The 25,670-nt window shown below is 42.0% G+C and overlaps 1 protein-coding gene and 1 pseudogene across 2 annotated transcripts; both read left to right on the top strand.

Annotated features, from left to right (window-relative positions):
* Window positions 1-8,028: 8,028 nt before the first annotated feature.
* Window positions 8,029-9,245, top strand: LOC147892867 (uncharacterized). The gene is made up of 3 exons (XM_087386803.1): window positions 8,029-8,726; window positions 8,823-9,030; window positions 9,108-9,245. Exons 1-3 carry the CDS (start codon window positions 8,029-8,031, stop codon window positions 9,243-9,245), a joined length of 1,044 nt encoding a protein of 347 aa, XP_087242929.1.
* An 11,510-nt stretch (window positions 9,246-20,755) lies between these two features.
* Window positions 20,756-23,235, top strand: LOC147892866 (putative inactive receptor kinase At1g27190 pseudogene; annotated as a pseudogene). Its single transcript, XR_015542337.1, has 2 exons — window positions 20,756-22,969; window positions 23,129-23,235. The product of XR_015542337.1 is annotated as a putative inactive receptor kinase At1g27190 pseudogene (transcript).
* Window positions 23,236-25,670: the final 2,435 nt, after the last annotated feature.

Genomic DNA, 25,670 nt, shown 5'->3' with positions numbered 1-25,670 from the left:
GGTGAGATTGATCTTGTCTATGTCAGCACTGAGGAGCAGGTGGCTGATATCTTTACGAAGGCATTGGGTACCGAGAAGCTTCGCAGATTTAGGAGCTTGCTTGGTGTACGTGAGATGGATTTGAGCTTCAGGGGGAGTGTTGAGATATCAAGCTCTATCCCCGACATATCTCCTGGATGACTATCATTTATGTCACCGCCTATGTTAGTTGTACTCGTGGTGTAGTTAGACTACCACGTATGTTTTTGGTTTGGGTTCACATATGAACCACGTATTCTAGGTTTTGACATATAGGGTATTTCCCTCTTCTATTGTATTGTTGTTGTGTGCAAAAGTGAAGAAAGGCTTCACCCTCCAACCTTGTGTCCTCTCTCTTTTGTGTGTTGTGAAGAAAGTTGAACTTGAGTCTCCTATCTCTCTCCCTATTTCTTTACAACTTCTCCATGAAACAAGCTTTCCATCACGATGAGAAGGGCGCACATGGCTAGGTGTATGGATTTGCTGTGCATAAGGAGGTCCCATCACACCAATAGAATCATCACTATTAAATACGAACCCTGCCCTTACAAGGGCACCCCTCTCATCTACAGTGATTGATGTCCCACTTGCAACCTTCCATACACTTGGAGAGACCCCAGGAACACCTTGAATGGATTTATCCACATTCCATGTATGGGTGACAGAAGTATTACAAAACCATACAAACTGCTCTATCACTCCATGAGAATGTTGCCTTCTTCCCTTAAAACAAGGGGCTGGCACACCATAACTTGCACTTCTACAAAGTGAATTGATTAGTGCCCCACATCGTCTTCGACTCTCTGCCAAGTAGCCAAAGCATGTGACAACACTATGTGGTTCGGTTCTCCTGATCGCCCAATTGGCTTCATGAATATCTATCTCTCTACAAACCATGTCCTGTGATGGACTTTTAAAATCAATTTGTCTTGTTTTTCCTATCACTCTCCTTGTTGTCACTGTCATGTATTCTGGCCGATGACTATCATTTCCATGGACCGATGTTGAACATTTTGAACCCCTCTTTCTTCTTATGCTCACCGTGACTGTTATTGGCCTATTCATCTCAGGAGATTGTATCCCAGCCTCTTCAATCACTATGTGTGATAAATCCACAAGCCTATTTCTGTCCCCTTTACCAGACCCACTACCATCAAGTATTCTTCGCTGGAGAGCATCCAAATTTGGTCCTGTACCCAAGTGTCTTCCATTCATAAAGGCATTGTAGTGGGCACTTTGAAGGACACTCATTGCAAGATCTGCTGCACAAGCATCATACAATGTTACGTGTTTTGCATATCCATGTGCTGCTCTCATGCTAGAATGTTTTGTCTCCGAAAGGTTCACTGTAGGAACAAATCCAGAGTGCTCTTCTTGCCGCAAGAACATTCCCCCCCACTGGTTGACTCTAACATCCCACCAAGCAAGCCACGTATGCAATGTTGGTAGCTCACCCTCCTTCACATGAATCGGGGACCAATACAAATTCAATGTTTGTTTGCATTGCTCTGCAGAAGTTGAAGTTGTTGCCTCTCTCCACTTCCGACATAGAACTTTATTCTCCTCCTGAAATTGTGGCTTAATGCATCGTCTGGTGTGCTCAACCATGCTCATCTCCCAATGGAAAACACAAGTTCTTTCTCTACCATCCATCACATTTTCAGGTCCACCATTGTAAATAGTGCGGACAGCCAGCCAATTTGCTCCTGCTCCATCTGCCATGAATCCACGGAATTCAGGTTTTTTAAAACCATTCTTCTCCATTGTATTGTTCAGTAGCTCCCAGAATCAAACTTGAGCATGGTTATCCTCCACCTTGAATTCACATATTGCTATAGTTAATAGTTCCCTTATGAATGGGTCATACACATGAGCACCCATTGTTGACCATCCCCTCACTCGATGCACATGGTCAAAATGAACCCATTGTGATCCCAAGCTTCTTCCAGGCCGCATGCGATTCACTAGATCAACTCCTGATCCTGGACCAATGGTCGACATTTTGAAGATATGTGGTTGTTGTTCATCTTGCAATTGTTCAGGAAATAGGATACTTTGTAGGTATGGATATTTGCATCTCCTCTTTAAATCAAGTATTGAATCCATTCCACCATCCCCTCCTCTAGCCTCACTTCTTGCGCTCTGCACCACTCTCTGAAGCCTCCTTCTCTGGGTCATTGGTGTAATGGTTTCAAGCACTTCTTCGAACTTTTGATCATCTAGTGGCTCCACAACAACCCCATCCTTTGCTAGCATCATCTCCATCACAAGGTCTTGTGCCACAGACACCTCGATATTTTTGCAAGAGGAATTTCCATTCAACCTAGCACGCATTGAAATGAGATCCTCTACTTGCATTTCCTTTGCTCGACTTCTACCTTTTTCAACTGGATGGTCATGGAAACCCACATGCACTGCGCATCTCGTTGTCTTCACTCGTTCATGGGGAAAGCAATAATATATAATAGCACTGCATAGGTAAACACACTCTGGTATTGCATCACAATGCTTACACAAAAGTGACCCTAAGGCAGGATCAATGGGACCAGGTAGAGGAGGCCTCCTAAGCTTTCCTTTCCATTGTGTATCATTTAAAATTCCCATTCGTTCAAGGAAAGGACAATCCAAATTACAACATCTCAAATAACCTGAACATCTACTCATTCTCACAACACCATTGAAGCAGTCTTGCGAACATGTGGAATATTTTGTCCAAACATGACCATCAGCATTCTGTTCCATTCCAGACATTGGTGAACCCTTAGGCATAGGTGGAAGTTTGAAGACAATATATCCATCGTAAGTTAGAGGAAGCTCAGTAACCTTCTCCACCCGAACTGCAGATTTGAGCGCAACATGAAGAGAACTATTCAAAGGCATCCTCTCTATAAGTGAAACCACACTATTCAGTTCATGATTCATAAAGTCACCATGAGTACCTCTCTTATAGGACATGTGAACTCTTAAGGTTGATTGTTGGCCACCACTAATCTTGAACCCTTTCTGACCATCCTCTAAGTTCACCACTGGAAGTACAATGGCAAGCTCATCTATTCCGATTTCTTGATGCAGCTCAATGTCCTCGTTCTCAATGTGAAAGTGTTCCTTAAGCTCCTCCAATGAAACCTCTAGGAAAGGAGTGTCAAAACGAATGGTCAATGATTCGTGTTCTCCAAAGCGAATGAAAACTGAGAAAGGCATGATTCAAATGCTAGAGCCAAGATGTAGCATCAGACGACACCAACCAAAGAACAAGTGAAAAGCTAGCTACACAAAGGGTCCGAAAGCAGGGAGGCAAAAGAAGAAATTGCATAGATGTGTTGGAGACCGAAGAGAATGGAGCAAAGAGAAGTGTTGAAAGAGCCACTGCATTGAATTATGGGAGAGAAGCAAGTTCGTCTCTGTAAGTGTCAAATGCAAATGGATGTCACTATTAGCATCCAAGGTGGTCGTTTAACTGCAGGTCTTTATTGAACAATACATGTTTATTTGTTTAGAATAATGGTAATCTTTGAACAAGATGCCTTCATGCATATAGTAACTTGAATGACGCCTCCATGCATTTCATTCACTAAGGGTGTACATTTAATATAAATGAATAAAAGGAGAAGTAACTTTCAAATTTATATATTGGTATTGAAAGACTAAAATATCAAGAGAAAAATTAAAGATTTATAATTACTCTATTTTACTAGCAATAGTTAGAATGAGTAGTATCTTCAAATCCATATCTAAAATGAAAACTATCGAAATGTGTTAGTTTACTTCACATTTGCATGAACGAGCAATATTACTATTTCCATCATGAGTCATTACATGGTGTTCTCCTCACTATTACAAGGTGTTAGTTATGCGGTCTTCTCCTACCGTCTAATAATGACCAGGCCTGCAAAATCCCTCAAAATCCTTTCTCTAAAGGCTACGCCTGCAAAATCTGTCTAATAATGACCATCGCCTGCAAAATCATTACTACAAAATCTCCTGCAAAATCTGGAGATATTATGAGGAAGGGCGTGGTGGGCTGGGTCAGATTCTATCTCTCTTTCTCTCCAGCCTTGAAGCGATTTTATCTCTCTTTCTCTCCAGCTTTGAAGCTTCCCCCAAATGCTCCTAACACTCCTCCAACACTCCCCACCCCCTTCCATTCTTGCCCTCTCATCTTCCCACAGTTCAAAAGTTTAGCGATGTCGACTCCTTCCTTTCCGAGATGCCTGCCGTGACGTCAAGCTCCTTGTGCTTTCAACAAACTTCAACGACATCGACCTCCTTGCCGCCTTCAACAAACATCAACGAGCAAAGAGCTTTTGAGGTAAGTACTCTTTTCTCTTCAGAAATTCAACGACCATAGCTTAGGGAGGCAAGCGTAACGGTAAGAGTGCAAGCAAGAAAGAGATATGAAGCAAAGTGAGCCGAAAGAGATATGAAGCAAGGTGGCTCATTGTGGTGGCGTTTGGACTGCCTGGGGTAGCAAAAGAGGCAGCGCGTTAACGCGCTGCCTCTTTTGCTGCCCCAGGCAGTCCAGGAAGGAAGTTCCACCACAGCGAGCAAGGTTATCCAACTTCCTTCCTGGACTGCCTGGGGCAGGGTAAGCATGTTCGTATAGATTCTTAGAAGAGAACGATGAGGAAGACGATCAATCACAAGCATTCCAAAGGTGACTCGCTGTGGTGGCAGTTGGACTGCCTGGGGCAACAAAAGAGGCAGCGCGTTAACGCGCTGCCTCTTTTGTTGCCCCAGGCAGTCCAGGAAGGAAGGAAGGTAGTCCTCTTTTGCTCGAGGCTTGGAAGCGTGAAATGGAATGGAGGAGTGAAATGTCGGATGATTTTTGATGCTCTACTAAACATGAGAAGAGAAGTAGCTGAGCGCGTATTCTCGTAAAGACAGAAGTACGAGATCGTCGAGCATCGGCTGAAGTCCATAACGAAAACCAAAAGCCCTCTAATCGGTTTCAGGACTTAGCGGAAGAGAAAGCAGCAGCTGCTATAATGAAGGAAGTTGGCAGGAACTTCCTTCCTGGACTGCCTGGGGCAGCAAAATAGGCAGCGCGTTAACGCGCTGCCTCTTTTGCTGCCCCAGGCAGTCCAGGAAGGAAGTTGGACTGCCTTTGCTAGTGGATCGTTTGCCTTTGCATTTACATGAGCTGGAGGGCAGTGGAGGAGACGAGGGGGGAGGATGAGGGTAGAAGAAGAAGAAGCTGGGAGCTGGAGAGCAATGGATCCATGGGACGAATCCTGGACGATGATCAGAAGCGCAAGGAGAAGAAGCAGAACGTAGAAGTCTATGGAGAAGAAGAAGAAGCAGACGATACGAAGTCGACGGAGAAGAAGAAGGAAAAGAGCAAGATATATATATTGCGATTACACACAGTAGTAGAATATAGAGAGCTTGTGGCCACCATAGCTAATGGAGAATCTTCAAGCCCAAAGCAAGACTTGGGTGCGCTGCCTGCCTTTCGACTCCTGAGTCCTGTGGTCTCTGTGGAGATTTCGTGAATCGTTAGCCTTGGACATGGGGATTTACAAGATTTAGAGTAGCAGCACAGTTTCATGAGGAACTGTTGCAGTTTGCGTACCTCTAAAGTTGAACTGAAAACTGGAACGTTTCCTCTAGAGTTCCCGTGAATGCTGCAGAGGCAGCTCTTGTCCCTTCCCAAAAGCTTCTCCGTCACCTTTCATGGCGCGAAATTGCTGCTCTTCATTTTTCTGTAGATGCGGTCGGCTATCTTTTCTCCAGTGGACCTGTGAATTCAATTATTTTAGAAATCAGGGATCTTTGTTCCTGTCTGTCGCTCAGATCTCCGACTGGTTCTACGCACCTTTCTCCTATAATCCAAAAATCTGTCGATATGTGTGTTTCTGAATCGGTATGTGTGTTTTTCTATCATCATGTTTGTGTTTTCCAGCCGGGTCAATTCAAGCTCGGTGGCACAAAACTTTATCTTTGATTTTGGCTACTTGCGCCATAATTTTCCCCAACGTCAAATGAGTTGTAACGTCTCGTATGGTCTCTGTGGAGATTTCGTGAATCCTTAGCCTTGGACATGGGGATTTAGGGGATTTACAAGCTTTATCTGTGAACATTATCGCATCAGAGACAAAATGCTTGCTGCGACTGCATCTTCCCGATTTTTCTATCTTCGAACATCTCTACTATACGTTTACATTCAAGGGATCCATGGCGCAATGGTAGCGCTTCCATTAATCAGGATAGAGAGAGCAGGGAACGGCTTGCCAAAGGATGCAGCATCGCTTCTTTTGTATCAGGAGGTTTTGAGAATTCCAGCTGCTCAAGCATTTCTTAAGGTTGTTCTCGCTCTTCGCAGAGGTGAAGGTAAGTTCTCTTGAGCAATGCGCACAATTTCCTCGAAATACAATGTACAAGGATCCAAGGGAGTAACTTCTTGCAACGTCTTTTGTTGAGCAAAAGCCTGTATCCTTTAATACACAATTGGTTTTGAAGGCTGGGCTGAGTCGTAGGAGCTTGGCGTTGCTTTTTAAAAATTGAGAGTTGTCAATCCATACGCACGAGGAGCTTTGAGAGTGCCTTGCAGACAACTTGTCGAGGCCTGCAAACATCCACCGAAGCCATAGATCTGAATCAGAGATCCGTTCATGATCGCCGAATTAACTAAGCTACGAGAACACATTCTCTACGAGGTCCTATAACTTCAAAGCCAAACTGCAAGATGCGCCTGACGATACCATCTAGATCCCAAAACACATCTAGATCCCGAAACCAGCTATTATCTACCTTACTCAGGAAGGCAGTCCAACTTCCTTCTTGGACTGCCAACTTCCTTCCTGGACTGCCTGGGGCAGCAAAAGAGGCAGCGCGTTAACGCGCTGCCTCTTTTGCTGCCCCAGGCAGTCCAGGAAGGAAGTTAACGCACTGCCTCTTTTGCTGCCCCAGGCAGTCCAGGAAGGAAGTTGGACTGCCTTCCTGAGCAAGGTAGATGATCGGTGATCGTTTGCCTTTGCGCGCGCATGTAAATGCTATGCCTCTCTAAGATGCCGAGCGTTGCTCCATCAGACTTCGCTGCGGATTTTGATGGTGCTCAAGGAAGGCAATGGAACTTCCTTCCTGGACTGCCTGGGGCAGCAAAAGAGGCAGCGCGTTAACGCGCTGCCTCTTTTGCTGCCCCAGGCAGTCCAGGAAGGAAGTTGGCAGTCGTTAACGCGCTGCCTCTTTTGCTGCCCCAGGCAGTCCAGGAAGGAAGTTGGCAGTCGTTAACGCGCTGCCTCTTTTGCTGCCCCAGGCAGTCCAGGAAGGAAGTTGGACTGCCTTCCTGAGCAAGGTAGATGATCGGTGATCGTTTGCCTTTGCGCGCACATGTAAATGCTATGCCTCTCTAACATGCCGAGTGTCGCTCCATCAGACTTCGCTGCGGATCTCGATGGTGCTCAGGAAGGCAGTGGAACTTCCTTCCTGGACTGCCTGGGGTAGCAAAAGAGGCAGCCTATTTTGGTCCCTCGGGCAGTCCAATAGTCCCCTCCTTGCATAGCGTTCAAAAGACCATGTGACCTATCCCTCCAAGAGTCCAATAGCATTCCAAAGACCATTAGACCTGTACACCAAAGCATACTTGTAGACAAAAGATGAAATGGTCGAAGCAACCTTTTGTGAGTATGAAAGAAAGTATTGATACATGAAGGATTGAGTAGAAAAGCCTTCATGAAAAGACAGCTTGAGATGCCAAAAAGGATAGCGCGTTAACGCGCTGTCCTTTTTCGCATTTCAAGGTGTCTTTTCATGAGGGTAAGGGGTAGGCATAGAAGTGCATATTTACCACTGCAATTCCATATATCCAAGTGTATAGATACCACTGCAAGTTGATATACTATGTGCATTGGAGATGAACCTTTTTCTTTCAGGACACAAGTGGGTGAATGTTCCCTAAGCTGGAAATCAATTGCATTGGTAGATACATGTATTTGTTTTTAGTTTTGGTTTTTATTGAAAAGGTTTTGAGAACTATGATTGGAAAAATGTCGTGTTTTTTGTCTTTTCAGGATGACAGGAAAAAAAGGCAGAAAAGTTCAAGTGGCACATTCTACAAAGGTGACAAGAGGAACAAAAGTAGATCACAATGTTGAATCATCAGTAGGTGGAACAGAAGAGCAAGAAAGTGTGGTGGGTCTAGAGGTTGAAGTATCATCAACTCAAAGAGATGAAGGTCCAAGAGTAGAGGAGGATGAGTTGGATGATAGTGAAGTTCAGGTGGAAGGAGGAGGTGATGTGATTGGCAAATGTAGGATGCTTGATTCAAATCAGTGTCCTCGCATTCCCTTGTGTAGGTTGATACCTTATGCAAGAGTGAGAGGACTTCGTGATGATGTATCTTCACTCAAAAGTACATTTCAAGTGGAGGGCTATCTCCCAGAGAAAGGGTCTTTCATTGTATCTGTCTGCAAGAGTGATGGAGAGGAGATAGTTGTGACAGATGATATGAGGAAGAGTTGGTCTCCCACCTGGAGAGAGGTGGATGGGGAGTTTGAGAAAGATGTGATGTCTAACACTGACTTTCATTTTATGTCACAAAAGATGTTATTTGTTTGGGAGGGCAATCATAGGACCACTGCATGGATGAGTGTTATCAAGGAAATCTTTCCTACAAACAAGAAAAGACATGTACGAGTGGTATGCACAATAATTGACCCAAGGAAAATTAGTGAGATTGCTCTCTTGGCAGGGCTACAACGAATGAATTCGTAAGTACATGGACTCTTTGAATCTTCTCCACATTTGTGTTTTATGATACTTTGCATTTATTGATTGGGTTGTGTACTTTGCTATTTGTTTTCTAGCATGAATGAACATGCCATTATCAAACCCAGTCTAAGGGACATACTCATAAATGCACACAACATTTGTGAGTGTGACTCTATGGTGTTTATGAGAACATTGTCTTCGAGTGAGATCAAATCAATAGAGAATTGGAGGGCTCAAGAGAGTAAAGGGAAGAAGCCATGGTTTCCATTGACAAGAGGTTATCTAGCAAGGCTTGTCTTCCAGGTAGAATGTTGCATTTGTATTGATGCTTAGATCTTTATCACTCCTTTGCTTTCTCTAATTGGAACTTATGTATGTAGGTTGAGTACAATACAGAGCTTAAAAAAGCAATGGACAAAATATCTACAAAGCTACCTTTAGATCAAAGGGGAGAGGCAGAAGGAAAGCAACGTACCATAATTCAAAAGAGAATTGCTGATAGGATGGGAAAGGTGTGAATTGAATTTTCTATACTTTGTTGCATTTATTTTGAAGTTAAAGCAGCGTACCATAATTCAAAAGAGAATTGCTGATAGGATGGGAAAGGTGTGAATTGAATTTTCTATACTTTGTTGCATTTATTTTGAAGTTAAGTGACTGACATGTCATCTTTGGATAGGTGTTGAATTGTATAGATCCTGGTCTTGGAGAGGCTTGGTTGGAAAAGTTGTTTGCCTCTTGCGCTTTGATGGTACGGACTCTTGCGTGACATTGGAGAAGCTCCAACTCATTGCAAAGTCTGATTTGAGATTAGAAAAAAAAAATATTTTCCTTTCTTTGTTAGAAGCCACTAAACCTATGCGAGACATGTACTTCATGCCTGTGGGCGACCTTGAGTACAGAGGGTGTGTTTCTTCTACCAATACAAATCATCTTTCATGGTGTTTGTTTGTTTCTTGCTAATGGCATGACTCTTATTTTTTTATTATAAAATTGCGTCAACTTTTACTTTTTAGGTGGATTAGTAGAGAGATATTTTTGGAGAAGGTGGAGAGACAGTCATTGAAAGTGCTTGAAGATTTGAGGGTGATCACAACAATGGGCATGCCTTTGGATACCCCTAAGGATTACACATTGCAGCAATATATGGAGGATATAAAATTGGAGGGGAGAAAACATATGTTTGTGGTGCTAAGATCAAAGGAAACAAAGATGGAGAGCAAGGGTGGAAAAAAAGGAGATGGACTATCTGAGTTGGACATGGCTGCCCATAGGGTGGTTTATAGGTACGTTGTCAATTCATTTGAAGGTTCATTTTTCATTTGTCTATGTTTGTGCTGTTGATTCATGTAATTACACAATTTTTGATGGTTTGGGACATCCTTTTTTTTTTTGTTTCTTGGTTGATAGATATCTCTCCCACTTGGCAATAGAGAAAAGGATCTCTGACATTCCAAATTTGTGTAAGAGTTGGGTGGAGATTGGTCATGCTGCATGCATGTATCCACCGGGCATGCACCATCTCTCTCAATGGGAATTAGCACATTGTCCCTGGTGGATAGATTTCCCTAAAGGACAAGTACTGGTGCGAGAAAGAGACTTGTACAATACTTATGCTTCACAAAAAGCCAATGAAGCAAGTAAGGACAAAGTGGAGGGAAGCTCAAGGAGAGATAAGAAAGACAAAGAGAAACAAGAACATCCTACAGAAAAAGGTAAGGAAGATACAATATGATTATTTGTTGATGTTGTCTTCAATTCGTTTTGACATTGCATTAATAAGTTTATGATTGTTCTCTTTCTAGATGAGGGACCATCTAGTCCTATGCGGCATGAAATGGATCACATAGAGAGTGCAGGTAAGGGTGTTGTTGTGTTCTACATATGTAGTTGTTCCTTTAACACTACTTTTACTTGTAATTGTTTTGCTTTTGCATATAGGTGGAGAATTAATCTCAGGACTTGTGAAGCAATACGTGTTCCATCGATCACAGTCACCTGACATTTCCTTGGCCCGTGGCATCAGACCTTTGTTTGCTTGTATAGTTGGAGATTACATTGCAATGGGCAAAGACTTTGCTGACTCTAAAAGAAATGATAAGTATGCTATTTTGCATGAGTTTTTTATTACAGTGGCTAGTCGAGATCAGGACTACAAGAGGATGGGTAAGAAGGTGAAGTGGGCTTCAGATTTTATATTGCTTGATTTTCCATCTGGGTATCCACTTGATGAGAGAGGATCCACTCCTACTTGGAATGTCTTTCTCGAGGACCATGTGCGGCATGGGCTTGCAGTTGCATCAGCTTCTTTGTCTGATAGTGGTTGGTTGGCATGCATATGTCCTTTGGCAGGTAAGGCACAATACCACAATTGACATTTCACATTTTTTGTTTCCATTCTACTAGTTTTAAATAAAATTAATTGCTTGCAGGACAATGTATTGGTTGGATGGAACGGTTTGCATATGTCCAGGGCTTGGAGGTTGTCAGACGTGTGATCATTCATGACAAGTTTCCATATGGATTTTGTAGAGAACATGATAAAAGTGTTAAGGTAAGCTATCATTCCATGCATTCTATGTTTGCATTCCATGATAAAAGTGTCTTTGACAAATGTCTCCTCGTTAGTTCTATGCATGATATGTTTGGAAGGATAAGTCCTATGCATGCTATGTTTGCCATCTTTCATGCTATAATGCTTGCTAGTTGAAGTCAATATACTATACATGTTTTTCTCCATGTGGTTTCCAGATGCAATCTTCAGTATTAGCTCTAATACGTAGAGCAACAGTTTTTTGGGAGGAGAGCTTTCCACTTTTCCAACAGCTTTTGATTGATCCACGTCAAGATGTCTGGACTCATCACATACCTCCCTCTTCAAGGACAATCGTGCCGATGTCTTCTCAGCTAGCACGAGGTGGACTAGAGAGGAGTAGTTTTTTTGTGGGTTGCATTATGTCTCTTCTCTGTGTTCCTGGAGGGCTGGTTCTAGAGATGGGTTGTGGTACAGCCCCTCTTATGCGTGCTTGTCAGGCCATTGGCAGGCCTTGTTTTTCATTTGATTCAGACAACGGTATTGTGGCTAGCATTGTTGAGCCACTTGTGGCAGATCATTCTGGAAAACGGATCAGGTCAGAGCATGATGGAGAGGGGGAAGAAGAGAGAGTGGAACCTGTCACAAACCCCTTTGATGAGTAGTATGCTACTGGCCCTGAGTTTTTTTGTTATATATTTCGAATGCTAAAATTGAGGACTTTGAAAGTGTTATTTAGCATCTTTATAATATGGTAGATAGTGAAGATTTACGGGTGCCTTTGAATCAAGAAAGTACAAATTTTGATGCTTTGGATAGTGTTTGTAAGGCCTTGATCTAGCAATTGATTTTTTCTGCTTTTTGTTGGTAGCGAATTGTCTTTTTTATAACACATAAGGATGGCAAGTTCTTCTTATTGGAAATTATTTTCATTGTTCCACTTTGACTTACTTTCCTTTGAAATGTATGCTTTGTTGTAGTTTGTTACCATGCTATGCAGAAAAAATGGCAAGATTCATGACAGCCGACAAGAAATATGATGAGTGCCAATTAGATAAACCACATGCGCGCAACTACTTTCTTGATGATGAATGTCAGGGGGATTAGAATATGGTTTAAAACACCATTTTGTTCATAGACTGATAATTGTTGTGGTGAACCATGGACACATTTGGAAAGTTTTGGTCTAGTGCATTTTGCAGGTGAAGTGGTATTTCAATAGTCATGTACGTTATGAGTTTGGTAATTAGTTTATGTTCTTCAAGTGAAAGATAGGGTGGATTGTAAGTCTGATTATTGATATGCTTATTATGACAACATCTTGCTATAGTAAGTTTGGTTTCAAATTTGTTCTCATCGGAGAAATTGTAAAAAAACTCGCTCGCTTCATTGGGCCCGCTCGCTTTTTCTCGCTCGCTCTATTGACTACCTCATGATCAAACACCCCTGATACATGTAAGGGATACAAAGTCCCACACTTGGCACCCCTAGCCAAAAGCATAGAGCCCTTCTGAATTTTCCAACTCTGAAAGCCAAAAGTGGTGCGAAAACCAGCATCATCTAGCTGACCCACTGAAATAAGACTCTTGGTCAACTTAGGCACATGTCTCACATGTTTCAAAACAAATGTAGACCCATTTGAAAAAGAAAAATTTATGTCACCTGCTCCCACTATGTCACATGCATAGTCATTTCCAAGATGCACACAACCTATCTTTCCACTGTCATAAGTGGAGAACCATTCCCTATGGGGAGTAACATGGAATGAAGCACCAGAATCCAAAATCCAATCATGGGAATATGCATCATCTGAAGTGGTAAGCAACTCTGCAGATAAACTAGACATGAAGAGAATGTCATTGTCACTATCATGTGTGACTGCATTGATCTCCTCAATCTTCACTTTTCCTTTGTCCTCCGTTGGACTCTCTTCCTTCTTATTTGCACCCCAATTTGCATTCTTTTTCTTATCCTTTTGCTCTCTTTTTAGCTTGTAGCAATCCTTTTTCATATGGCCCTTCTTGCCATAGTGGTAACACTCAATGTTCCGTGCCCTGTATTTGCTACGAGACTTGCCTCTTTCTTGGGACTTCTATGATCTGCCCCTTTGCACATTTAATGCTGCATCTTGCTTGTTGCCATCCATAGACTTCCATCTAATCTCCTCAGCCAACAAGCTACCCACAACATCATCAAATTTCAGTACTCCACCAAGTGCAGAGTTACTGACAACTGTATGGAAGGTATCCCATGACGATGGCAATGAACATAAGAGAAATGTTGCCTTAGTCTTCGCATAAAAATTCATCTTCTGAGCCTGAAGCTGGCTGAAAATAATATTGAATTCATTCAAGTGAGAAACAATGGAGACTCCTTCCTTCATCTGCAGCTTAAACAACCTCTTCATGAGGTAAACTTTATTAGAGGCAGTTTCCTTCAAAATCTCATAAGTGGCACACAGTTTCTTCCACAAATCTTCCGTAGTCTACTCATTTACTACTGTGAAATAAACTGAGTCTGCAAGATGAAGTCTAATAGTAGACTTTGTTAATGCATCCAACTCATTCCAATATCAAAAGATGCATCTGACTCATGTGCATATACTATGCATCCATATGAGCAAATCTGGCCCAAAAGAAAATGCCAACTGCAATGGCAATCCAAAATGCCAATAAGTGCCAAATGGCTCAAACATAAACACCGTCCATGGACATATGCATTACCAATATCTCATCCAAGAGAGCATAACACTATCAGCGCATCACTTGCAATGCGTCAAAGCTGTCCCTCAGCATAAAATATCATCCATGTGCAAAGCGTCCATAAAAAATAGCATCCCACAAGCAATCGGGGCCTATCAGCGCAATAAGGATTGCAATGCATCCAAATGGCCTATAAATCATCCACTGCAACCCAATGCACACCACGAATGAGTCTGCATAAGGTATGCTCAAGAAATCATGGTCCCACGGCAATGACCGCTACTGAAAATAGAACTTGAGATGCCTCAAAACATGGGCACCATTGCATAATCGGACTCCGTAAGAAAATTTGCAAATATCTCTCTTCTGCCGAAACTCCAAAATTCCAACCGATGAGTGAGAAATGGGAGTCAACACTTATCCATTGCCATGTGGCATAAATCTAAGGTTTCAAAACCTTAGAATGAAAAATGCATAACAGAGAGACGAAATCCAATACACAGAGATCTATAACTCTGAAAATACTCCACCGAATCGCACAAGAACTGACAGGTAGGGGTTTTTAGGCGTCGAAACGCAATGGGACAGACGGTTTTACAAACTGTGATCTCAATCACTGGGTCCAAGACACGGACTGAAAAACGTTTTTGGAAACAGAACTATTTGTAAACTCCATCGGAGTGCGAATGATGAGCAACATAGAAGTTTTAGGACTTCCTGAGTCCACTGGAATTGACAGATTTGCAAATGGTTGCTCCAAACTTGAGTTCCAACACCCGGGAAGAAAAACATAGCAATTGACACAGTGAGTCAGAAATCCAATGAAATGATCCCAGATTCAAGAATAAAGGTGGTTCCAAGCTCCTAAAGTGAAATGGACACCAAAAGCAAGCAATATTTGCCTCTACAAGTCAATATGGAGTCTCTGTCGTCGAACGGAATAGGGAAAAGCTTAAAAAACGACTTTTTCTTTGAAAACCCTTAACAGGCTCTCAAAACCACTTCGCAAAACCAAAGTGACTTTTCCAAAGGTTCCTCGAAGATCTCTGTACACTTGGATGCAAGTAAAGTCACCCACAAAGCTTCCCACAGACCTTCTCCTTCCTCCCACAGAGCTGCTAAGCTTCCAGGCATTCACGCATGCTTAGCTAGATCACCCGGGCTCTGATACTAGTTGAGAGTGCTCTCAATGGAAGCAAGAACGGAAGAGGGAGAGAGAGAAACAGAGAGCCACACACATTTTGTTGGGTGCAGAACACCCTAATCTTCTTTTTCATTCATTTATATATGTGTTTGAGTATTGTACATAACCAAGGTAAAGGCACAGTGACCTTTAACCCCCATAAGTTGACCATTGCATTCTTCCATAGGCATATCTTAAAACTTCACCATCATCGGCAAAAATATTCTAACATCCATCACAAAGTTGTTGTTGACTGTGAGTTGTAGTTCTTTGGACTCTCCAACCTTCCCTTTCACAGTTAGCGTACTACATACATGCCAAGGCTCGCCAACTAAATCAAGTACACCCAAATTGAGAGCATCACTTGCCTTATTGACATCAATTGATTTTGGAGGTCAGGCTTTAACTTTTGTTCCTACAGAAAGGCATGCTTTCTTTAAGCTCTTGAATATGAGACAATATGCCCTCGTACTTATCCCTCCAGTATCACAGACTCCCTGTCCATTAGTTGCATTGAATTGCTCCACGACTTGCTCATTGACTCAGATGTTATCTTTGATTTTAGACTTTTGAATTTGGGATTATGTATACCAAACTCCAACATATTTTTTTTAAGCACTGGAGTGTTCATCATGGATAGACATGAGTTCTAAAATAGACCTGCAAGCTCTCACTTGATGCTTCTAGTGACCACTTTTTTGGATATTTCATCCATTAGATGCAATTTCCTCTTACAATTCTTGGACCCATAGGAGTATCCTTCATGAATGCTAATGTTTTTTCCAATTTATTGATCTCATCTTTAAAAGTGGTATTTTGCATCTATAAGTGAACTCTCCCAACTAAGCATCTAATATTTGAACCGTTTCCTATAATTCCTGATTTTTTATTCTCTATGCCATCATACTATTTTTATTTCATAGCCATCTGAACAGTTGTAGCTTGCATAGATGATACCAAATGTTGATTCCAAGGCTCTAACATTGCAGTCCTTTTGTCTCTTTCATGAAGCAAAGATTCATAGTGGGTGTGGAGACTCCTTACTCCATGACCAATCAACCTTTTACAAATATCTTAACATGCCATTCTCACCCTTTAATAGAAAATTTATTAAACTGGTCAACCCATGGAATTGAGGGGCCTAACAAGTTTGTGGGTCTACTGGATATATCTTCCCATCTAACAACAAATCTGTATGTGTTTTTCCTTGATATTGAAGAGCTACCAAATCACTTTCACTCACCAAAGAAGATTCACTCCTCATTAGAAATGGTGCATTTTTCTCCATCAATTTGAAAATGGATGTCCACCTTTTTCTTTTTTTGAGGGCCTCCATTGTTTCATACACTTTACACCTAACATAATATAATATTGACATCAACAAACAACATATATATTCAATACACAAAACTAATACCACATACACAGATCATGTAAATAATAAATAAAATGACCTTGCCTTATAAAAACATAGTAAGACACTTAATTTAGTAAATTACACAGAACATGATACAATTAAATACACAAACATAATACATTTAAAATACATAATGTAATAAAGTTCACGAACATTGTTAAACTATTGCATGTAAAATAAATCAAAATTTAAAACTAACTATATCAAACATGCTTTAAAAAATAATATCAATAACATCAGCACATATACATTGTAAAGTGATAGAAAACAAAACTAATATCACATACAAAGATATCACACAAACAATAATAAATTTACTTGCATTTAGGAAATGTGGGGGCACACTTGAATTCGTAAATCATAAATAACTACAAACACAAATCACAACTGAATACTACAAGCATTGTTAAACTATCAAATATAAAATAAATCTAAAACTTCGAAATGAACAATACCTGATTCTCAATGGTGGTCCCTCTTGTAATCTAAGAGGCAAATTTAGGGGAACACTTCACTTCAAAAATCATAAATAAGCAACACAAATCACATCTGAATACTACATACATTGTTAAACTACCAAATGTAAAATAAATAAAAAACTTCTGAGTGAATAGTACCTGATTCTCAATGGCCCCTCTTGCATTCTAGGAAGCTAAAGTTGATGGATCTTGCTCCAAAACAAATTATATTTTGGCAAACATCTCAAAATCTATTTCAAAAAATCTTTTGGAGAAAATTATACATAGTAAGAGTGTAGTGACCGCTCTTTCTTGTAAGAAAGCCTCTATGAGCTCACTTTTCATGAAATTTCTTACAAAACAAACAAGTCTTTCAACATTTTCAAACAATGCAGTAAAAGGAAACAACTTAACTACACAAAACTAAGTATAAACTAATTGTTTCTTCAAAGTTTCATCATTTCCACTGTCTTGCATTGTTCCAAAGGATATCTCACCTCAACCTCCATGAAAGCTGCTTGGATAGATCCCAAAACTTCACAAGCTCTTCGGAATCATATCCCCTTACAGACCAGTGTTGAGATATGGACAAAAGAAAGATTGATTTTTATGCATAGCCAAGTGTAATGCCTAAAAATCAATCATCTTCAACCTTTCTCAAAGAATTTTGTCCAATAGCTCCTTTTAAGCTCAAAACACCTTGCATCATTCATGGTTCATCTAGAACATTGATTGCCTCAAGTTTCTCCATGAAAATGATTTGAGATCACAACAGATTCTTAGATCAGAGAAGAAGTGATGGGATTCGAATGAAAAGCGCCCAAGATAGAGCAAGAAGAAGGTAGAGTGAAACTCGTTCAAAAATCTTGAAAGTTTTGAAAGAATGAGAGTGAAGTGGGAGGAAATTGCAAGTGAAGAAGGGAAATTACGAGATTTGGGTGTGAGATTCCATCCGATGATAGGGAGAACAGAGAGAGAAGCTTCTCGCTCAAAAGAAAGGAACATATTTGAAAATAGGTTTGGAGCAAGAGAAATTCGAAATGGAGCTCATAAATGAGAGAGAGGGAAGATGAATGAGAGAGAATGAGAGGAGTGTGGTAGTTGGATGGGAGGATTTGGTTTTAGGATAAATGATGCAAGTTTGGTTGAGAAACTAGGTTTTTCAGTTTGGTTACTATTTAAAAACGTGATCAGAGACTGGAGGCAGCAAGTGGGAGGCCTACCTCAAACTTGGGGGCTTTGAATAAAGAAATAGAAAAATTAGGCCATTTCCAATATTCTATTGCCTTCCACTATCCAATATTTTATTCAGTTTTATTCACCTTATCCTTCCATATCACTAGCCCAAGGGCTCTCTTATAGGGCCCCTTTTTTAGTCTAAATGTTTGTAATGAAAGTGATGAAGCAATGGTGATCTATAGTGAGAACTAGAGTTGCATAGCAATCTCGAAGAGCCCCGTGTTCCACACAAGGATCAAACACATCGAGGTTCATTACCACTTCATTAGGGATTTGATTAACGATGGGATGTTGGAATTGATTTAAAATTTTTGTATCTATTATGATTAGGGTTTATGAGTTTGTGTGCCTCACGTTATTCTTTTGAAGTAGTTAGTAAACTGATTGAAGTAGGATTGTGATTTGAGAAGCTTTCTTCCTATGAATTGTTCCTCAAGGTGACAAGTAGTTTTCATTGCACTTCGTTTAGGGGACGTTATCATGTTCTCCAACACTCTTTATGTAGAACTTTGTTTCCTTAATACAACATGGTTGTAAAGGATGTGCAAAAAAGTATGATTGTGGGTGACATATAGTGTAGGAGTGCAAAGACATGGAAAAGAAGACATAAATAATGAGACACAAATCTAGGTCCTCTTTAAGGAGAGGCACAGAAGATTTTGATAATATAGTTAAAAGTAAAAATCTCAAGTGAAATTAAGTGGATGCTCCACTAGGGCCCTTGATGGGAGGTTCTTTGAGGCTAACTTTTTCAATCAACGAAACCACTTTACAAATCCACCTTAGCTACTTTAGAACCTACAAAATTGTTATCTTAAGAAAAAAAACTATTGAGTTTCATTTCAAAGTGCGGCCTAATGAGTCTGTGTTACACGGTTGTTAGAAAATTTAAACTTTTTAGTGACATCAAACACTCAAGTATTTGCTTAGCTTTATTTTAGGACTGACTTTAGCCTTTAAACACCACCAACTTATAGGTTTTAGCACTGAAGATTGATTGGCATCTTTACTTTCTATCATTTGGGAATATGCTCTTTTTAACTGTGCTATAGATGTTCAAGAAGGAGTTCAAGTGAGAGAGTGCCATGTTTGACCAAAGGTCAACGCTAAAGTTCTATTATGATGATATTCTTCTTTTTGATAATCTTTGTCCTTGAGAGGCGTGTGGAACTTTGAGATCTTGGCTACAACGTACGTTTTGCTTAGCCCTTACAAGGAGGACAATCCATAATAGGCCTTGGCAAGAGGGTTTAGCCATAATTTTTCCATAAATGCATGTGGTTTTGTGTGGCCGCATAATACAGGAGCATTGGCCTTGCCTTGGTTTTGCCTTGTCATTGTCACATATCTAATCCGACCTTGGAAAGCAACGGCTCATCTTTCATGAGCATGATCACCTTCTTAAACAGGATTGAGAGCAAAGAGTGATGCAAAATCCTGGTGCTTATGAGAGACCTTATAGTGTACTCCTAGTAGGCAAGAATAGCCCAAATCCGGGTGAGATTTTGTTGAGCGTTTATTTTGAGGGACTACAGTACATGCAAGTTTAAAAAAAAAAAAGAATTAAAAAATCAACATTGCCGACTTGCATTAAAAGTGGGGGGGGGCACACCCAGAAAAAAAGTGGCCTACAAAGCGGGGCAAAGCCCTAGGCCTATGCTGAGATAGCCAATCAGTTATTGTAGCATACGTCTTAGTTACATTACATGCAAGTTAAAAGCAATAGTGTTAAAATGTTGAAAGCAATTACTGAAAGGGCACAACTCTACCTTCCAGGCAACGCTCTCCTGTCATTTTTGTGAAAAAGTGTCCTTGTAACCACGCACCCTTCTAAGTCAAAATGCCTAGCCCTTCTTTGCCACGCATGTTCCACAACTATTTGAGGCAATGCTCACAACTCTTGCGCTCCCTTATTTAAAATGGGTTAGAAAAGGGGTGTTGTTTGGCTCTGATATGGAGAGCAAGACGAGTGCATTCATTAACTTAGATTCACATTCATTGCGGAACGTTTCCTTGGGCGGCAAACACCTAGAGAAAGCTTCCCACAAAGAGCCTGTTCCCACGACATGGGTACTGGGGTCCAAGTTGACCTTCAATCGGTTTTTTGTTGGCCCCTATTCTAGAGGAGCAACCGGGATTTGCAAAAAAAACCAGCCACATGTCAACTAGGTTTGAAATGTGGCGTGCACCCGGTTTGCAAGCTGGGGCCTTGGACTGATAAGCAAAACCGTAACGGGTGCGCGGTAGCAGCGGCGAGATTATGAGAGGAAATCTACCCTCCCCTAAATTGACCTGCGATAGTCACTGAAACTCGACCAGGGTGACAAATGCACCACGTGTGATCTAAGAGAGCCCTTCGTGAAGAACAAAATGCACGTGTTCCCATGGACTGCTATCCGTGCTAGTGTAGCATTCCAAAGCCAGGCTAGGTTTTCAAAATTCAGGCTTCGGTGCCGGAGTTGGTTCCAACAACTCACCTCTAGAGGGTGACGAACATCATACGTCATCATCGTCTTCCCCAAATGAACATCCTCTTCCTTTTGGAGCTTGCAAACTCGAGCTGTTTGACCATCGCGGAACCCTTTCTTTAGCGCAGATCATCCTTTCTGTAGCACCACACACCATCGCTTTTTTCTCCCGATTCTTGCCTCTTCAATCTTTACAGCTTCACCAGATCGCTTCCTTCATCATCCGGCATAGCCAAACAGCTTTAATGCTATCGGACGAAGCCGCAGGAGGAACTCTAGCGCGGCAGCAGGCTTGTTCACAGGTCGAAAACGCAAAATCTCCACAATGGAGCTTGCCGCAGCACGATTATACGCAGATCGACGTCGCAATGTCGCCTCATTGCAGTTTCTGCAAGCTGCTGGTTCCCTAATCCTCTCATCGCTTCTGCTTGTTCTCTCAGAAGATGATTCCGACTGCCTCCGGCAATTCAGAGCGTCCGTCGTAGATCCTACCAATTTTCTCGGTAACTGGGACTTCGGCAACTCTTCCAGAGGTCATGTCTGCAGCTTCAACGGCGTTCAATGTTGGAACGATCTGGAGAACAAAGTTCTGAGTTTGAAGCTATCAGGAGCGGGCCTTTCGGGTCCGTTCCCGTCGGGCCTGAGTCTGTGTGCCTCCCTCACAGGCTTGGACTTATCAAACAACTTGTTCTCTGGCTCTATTGCTATCGATGTTTGTAAGCAAATGAACTACTTAACAAGTCTGGACCTTTCCCAGAACGATTTCTCAGGTCCGATTCCGGACGATCTCGGGAGCTGCATGTATTTGAATTCTCTGCACTTGCAAAATAATCAGTTAACAGGGGCGATTCCGTGGGGGATTGGTGTTCTTCCCCGACTGAATGATCTGGACTTGTCTTCCAATTCTTTACTTGGAGAAATCCCTTCGAGCTACGTCAATCGGACAGCGCTAGGCAAGTCTCCCTTCGCTGCTTCTGTTTTCCAAAACAACCCCGGCCTATGTGGTCCTCCCTTGACTAAGGCTTGTCGTTCATCCTCCTCTTCTGAGAAGTCAGGAGTAATTGTAGGAGCTGCATTGGCTATTGCCGCAGTTTTTGCTGCAATATTTGCGTTTTGCCTCTGGCAGGTGCTGCTTCGTGCCCGCAGCAAGGACAGCGCTCTTCTCAGGGACGAGCAGAAGTGGGCTAACCGCATCAAGGCTCCTAAATCTGTGACCGTATCACTGTTCGAGAAGCCCCTGGTAAGACTGAAATTGTCTGATCTAATGGCCGCTACCAGTGGCTTCAGCAAAGACTACATAATCGGATCAGGAAGGACCGGCACGATCTACAAGGCGATCCTGCCGGATGGTTCCATGTTGGCCATCAAAAGGCTTCGAATGTCGTCCCAGACGGACAAACAATTTAAGTCAGAAGCGAACACGTTGGGGCACTTGAGACATAGAAATCTTGTTCCCCTCCTGGGCTATTGTGTAGCAGCTGGAGAGAAATTGCTAGTTTACAAACACATGGTCAATGGGAGCTTGCGGGATTCACTCCATGAAGTGCCACAAGCAAACAAGCTGGACTGGGCAACTCGCCTCAAGGTTGGGATTGGAGTAGCGCGTGGTTTAGCCTGGTTGCATCACAGTTGCAATCCTCGGATTATTCATCGGAATATCAGTGCCACCAGCATACTCCTAGATGACGAGTACGAATCTCGAATCACTGATTTTGGCCTTGCCCGGGAGATGAATCCTGTTGACACTCACATTAGCACGTATGTCAATGGAGATTTTGGGGATGTAGGATACGTGGCTCCAGAGTACGTTCGAACCTTGGTTGCTACTGTGAAAGGGGATGTTTACAGCCTTGGTGTAGTTCTTTTGGAGCTTGTTACAGGTCAGAAAGCTTCCGATGTCTGTGCTGAAAGGAGCTTCAGAGGAAACTTAGCTGAGTGGGTTGCTCATCTTTCAGACATTGGGCGTGTGCAAGAGGCCATTGACAAGTCCTTGGAATGCAGAGGTGTCGATGATGAGCTTCTCCAGTTTCTAAGGATTGCTTGTGCATGTATTGTTTCTGCTCCGAAAGATCGACCAACTACATATGAAGTATATCAGCTGCTGAGAGCTATCGGCCAGAAATATTACATCACAGATCAAAGTGATGAAATACCACTTTACACAGATTCTGGGAGATAAGCTCGATGGTTTCTGGTCACAATACTCAATCGGAGTTGATTTGTGTCTTCTCAGATCCAGGAGGTAGTGCCCCTTCACATGTAATAGCTGCTATTTTGTGCTCACTTGTAGAGAAGATTGTTTTGCTGCTCGATAGATCTTAGAATGGTAACATATTAAATTGCGGGAAGCTGCATGACCTGAAGATGGCTCTCATGCTTAAGAAGGGCTCTTGGCTTGCAGGACCTGTGAGTCGCTCTTGCATTTTGCAGCACTGTTCTATGGCAAGCAATACTTCCGCAAAGGATTCTATCCTAATGATCTTCAGCAAAAGAAAACATTTCCTTGCTTCCTTGGCTGATCGATAGGAACTTTTATTGATTCAGGTTGTTGGTTTTATGGAATATACTAAGGAGTCCATGTGCTTTTATGGTAGACTTATGTCTCATTTAGTGGGCACATGGAACATGATCGTGGTCTTGACACTATTGATTTCATATATTGATTCTGATTGCTTGAAGCCTTGCTGCAAAGTGTTTATCCATATCTGAATGCCAAGGCCTTACATGAGTATACATAATGGCATTTGCAATTCCTTTTCTGAGAAGACAAAGAAGCACTGGATGGGAAGGTAGCCCCTGGAAAAAAAACTGTCCTCCCAGCTACATTTACAATCCCTGGAGCTTTGTTGAAGAGCCAGGAGCAGGCTGCCTCCAAACCTTCTCATTCGCTGCCCAAACTGAGGATGGAGCTGCATGGCATGCTTTGATTGATTGCTCCACCGAGGTGACCATTGGGAGGCAGCAGCCTCAGGGGACAGCCTCAGGGGACTGCAGACTTCTAATTGGTTGGCTTTTTTAGTTGAGCTTTTGTAGCAGCTGCAATTTTGAAGCTGCGGGAAGCTACAAGCCTGCAATTTTGAAGCTGTGAGTGGGCGCTCCAGTTCTTCAAAGTTGCATTGACCCGATGTCCAGCCACTGTTCAAGAGCCGTGTGCACCAGCTCTCTTCCATTATCTGATGGCCAGGCCATTCTTTCTCCCTGCCAGGCAAGGCATCAAGTATAGGCCATCCATGATGGCATCCATCATGAGCATACTGCTTGCTACACCACCCAAGGAGAACAGGCATAGCACATATGATAGCATGGATGTGAGCGATATTGATTTCGTTCCCTGCGTTGAAGTTCTGATAGTAGGCCAGAATCCCCTCCAATAGGCAAATTGCCCTATTCCAAGCATGTCACTCCCAATATAGCAATTGTTGTCGTATGCACTAGTACGTAGGTGGTTTGCTAGCCACTGGAGCTCTTCCAGGTATACTTATTGAGCTGGGGTTCCTCTTTCGTACCAGCAGTCTCACACCTACCTACTCAACTAGGAACCTTGTATTGCACACTACAGAGCTGATATTATAGCTCCCTTATCCACAGCTCTTTCGGTGTCCATGTGGGCTCTTACCTTGCCTTTAGCTTAGTTGGAGCCAATGCCCACTACAGCTATGATAATCATTGCATCAATTAGTCTGCCTACCAATACTACTATTACTTCTGCTCATTACAAAATTCACATTGGTGGCTCCACATCAGCTGTCAAGACCTGATTACCTTGATTGGCATCACACAAGATGTTGAAGGTAGATGTAACGAAGAAGTCATATCAAAGATATTTAATATCCACTACTACATTATCTAGTCCTCTGATATAGGTGGGAAGTTCAATGCCTGGATCAGTCACATTCACTGATCCTTTAATCGTATTTACTACTACAAAGCCACTTATGAATAGTATGAATCTATTACAGCAAAAACAACAAGAATAGCATTATTTATTGGAAATTAATACATGCGTGCAACAAGAGTTATGGTGTTATGACAGAGAGCTGAAGGAGATTACACAAAATAGTTTTTCATGGAGGTGTAGTTGGCCATTTTGTACCAAGAATTTAGCCGCTACTAAGGCTACTGCCCTTGAGAAAAAAGAGTAATGGATTCTTTAGGCTGGAAGTACTGAATAAGAGGGCTTTTTTGCTGATTCCTCCCAACCACAGTTTCACAATAATCCCCATCTCGTGAGTACTCTTTCCTTTTACATCACCCTAGAGATCTCTCTCTGTAAACCTTCCCCTAGCCTAATGCTTGAAAAGTGGCCTCCTTTTCTGGTGCCATGTGTCCCACAAGGGACCTTACCCTTTTAGCCCCCTCATGGGCTCCCCTTTGCACCTCTTAACTAATGTCTAGGCCGAGGCGTGACCCTAGATCCAAACCCTCTAGGCCTCATAGTATGCAAGCACCGTCAAGCCCTTTGGTTTCTTGCCTAAGGACAATCACAATATATGGTTTCGGGATTATGGCTAATGTAACATTCTCTTTCCCTTAAGAATGGTTTACGTCCTCAAAAACAAAATTGGGAAACCTCCTCTGGAGATTGCTTACTCTTTCCCATGTTGAACTCTCTTCAGTTCTATCTTTCCACTTAACCAAACATTCTTGCCATAGTGTGTGTCGTGTTCTTTTTTCTTGTCTATCTAAAATTCTTTCTGGATCTAAAATTCTTTCTGGTTCATGTGGTAAAGATGCAGGTTCAATGAGTTCAACTGCGACTTCATTTCCAATGAGATTATCATCATCTCCTAACTTTCTTTTTAGCCTACTAACATGAAAAACTGGATGTACTCTACATCCCTCAGGTAAGGCTAAGTTGTAAGCAAGTTCTCCAATCCTCTTAAGTATTGTGAATGGTCCACAATACCTAGGAGACAACTTCGGACATTTACCTGTCTTTAGAG

The sequence above is a fragment of the Dipteris shenzhenensis genome, chromosome 16, assembly GCF_047967505.1.
Source record: "Dipteris shenzhenensis isolate YYH24624 ecotype China chromosome 16, Dip_SZ_1.0, whole genome shotgun sequence".
Lineage (NCBI taxonomy): Eukaryota > Viridiplantae > Streptophyta > Polypodiopsida > Gleicheniales > Dipteridaceae > Dipteris > Dipteris shenzhenensis.
The sequence above is the reverse complement of the archived record's forward strand: the minus strand, read 5'-3'. Positions and strand labels throughout refer to the sequence as shown.